Raw genomic sequence first — 511 nt, 5'->3', positions numbered from 1 at the left:
GTGAGGAATGGCCACTGCAGAAAGTGCTCCCGGGTCCTCCGCAGCCGGAGTTCCTCCACGAGGATTTGCGCCCTGCCTTCCCTGCTCCCCTCTCGGGTCTGGCAGTTAGTGCTCGGGACGCCACGGAGGGGCTGGCTCATTTCTGGGTCACCTTTCCCTTTCAAACTGCAGTTAACAGGGAGCAACGTCCGTCCCGAGGAACCGGCGCAGTACTTCGAAGGTCTGCCCCATCCCCACCCTGTACTTAGATTAAAAAGCCCCCAGCAATAAAAAACCCCGACCAACGAAAAGGGGTTTTTTGATTTTAAGTCTGAAGAGACTTTGAGTGACTGTTCTGCGAGGAGTCGCAGGGCCCCTCGGCGCCACCCGCCCGCCCGTGGTCGCACAGAGCCAAGTCTCTTTGGCACTCTGTACACCCCGGGTTGTCGTCTTCCGCCGTAGTGTTCGTCTCGCCATTGTACCCCTCGTGTCCATTCTCACTCATCTCCCCTTGGAACTCCTGCCTCTCCGT

The 511-nt window shown here is 58.5% G+C and overlaps 1 protein-coding gene across 1 annotated transcript in view; it reads right to left on the bottom strand.

The window, feature by feature from the left end:
- Window positions 1-304: 304 nt before the first annotated feature.
- ZNF592 (zinc finger protein 592) overlaps window positions 305-511 on the bottom strand; it is a 27,440-nt gene continuing 27,233 nt past the window's right edge. Inside the window, exon 12 of the mRNA XM_010132020.1 lies at window positions 305-511. This exon is cut by the window's right edge and continues 9 nt beyond it. Coding sequence (XP_010130322.1) covers window positions 305-511 — 207 coding nt within the window.

The sequence above is a fragment of the Buceros rhinoceros genome, unplaced genomic scaffold (assembly GCF_000710305.1).
Source record: "Buceros rhinoceros silvestris isolate BGI_N320 unplaced genomic scaffold, ASM71030v1 scaffold12532, whole genome shotgun sequence".
In the NCBI taxonomy this organism is placed as follows: domain Eukaryota; kingdom Metazoa; phylum Chordata; class Aves; order Bucerotiformes; family Bucerotidae; genus Buceros; species Buceros rhinoceros.
Note: the sequence above shows the minus strand (reverse complement) of the source record. Positions and strands in the feature narration are given on the sequence as shown.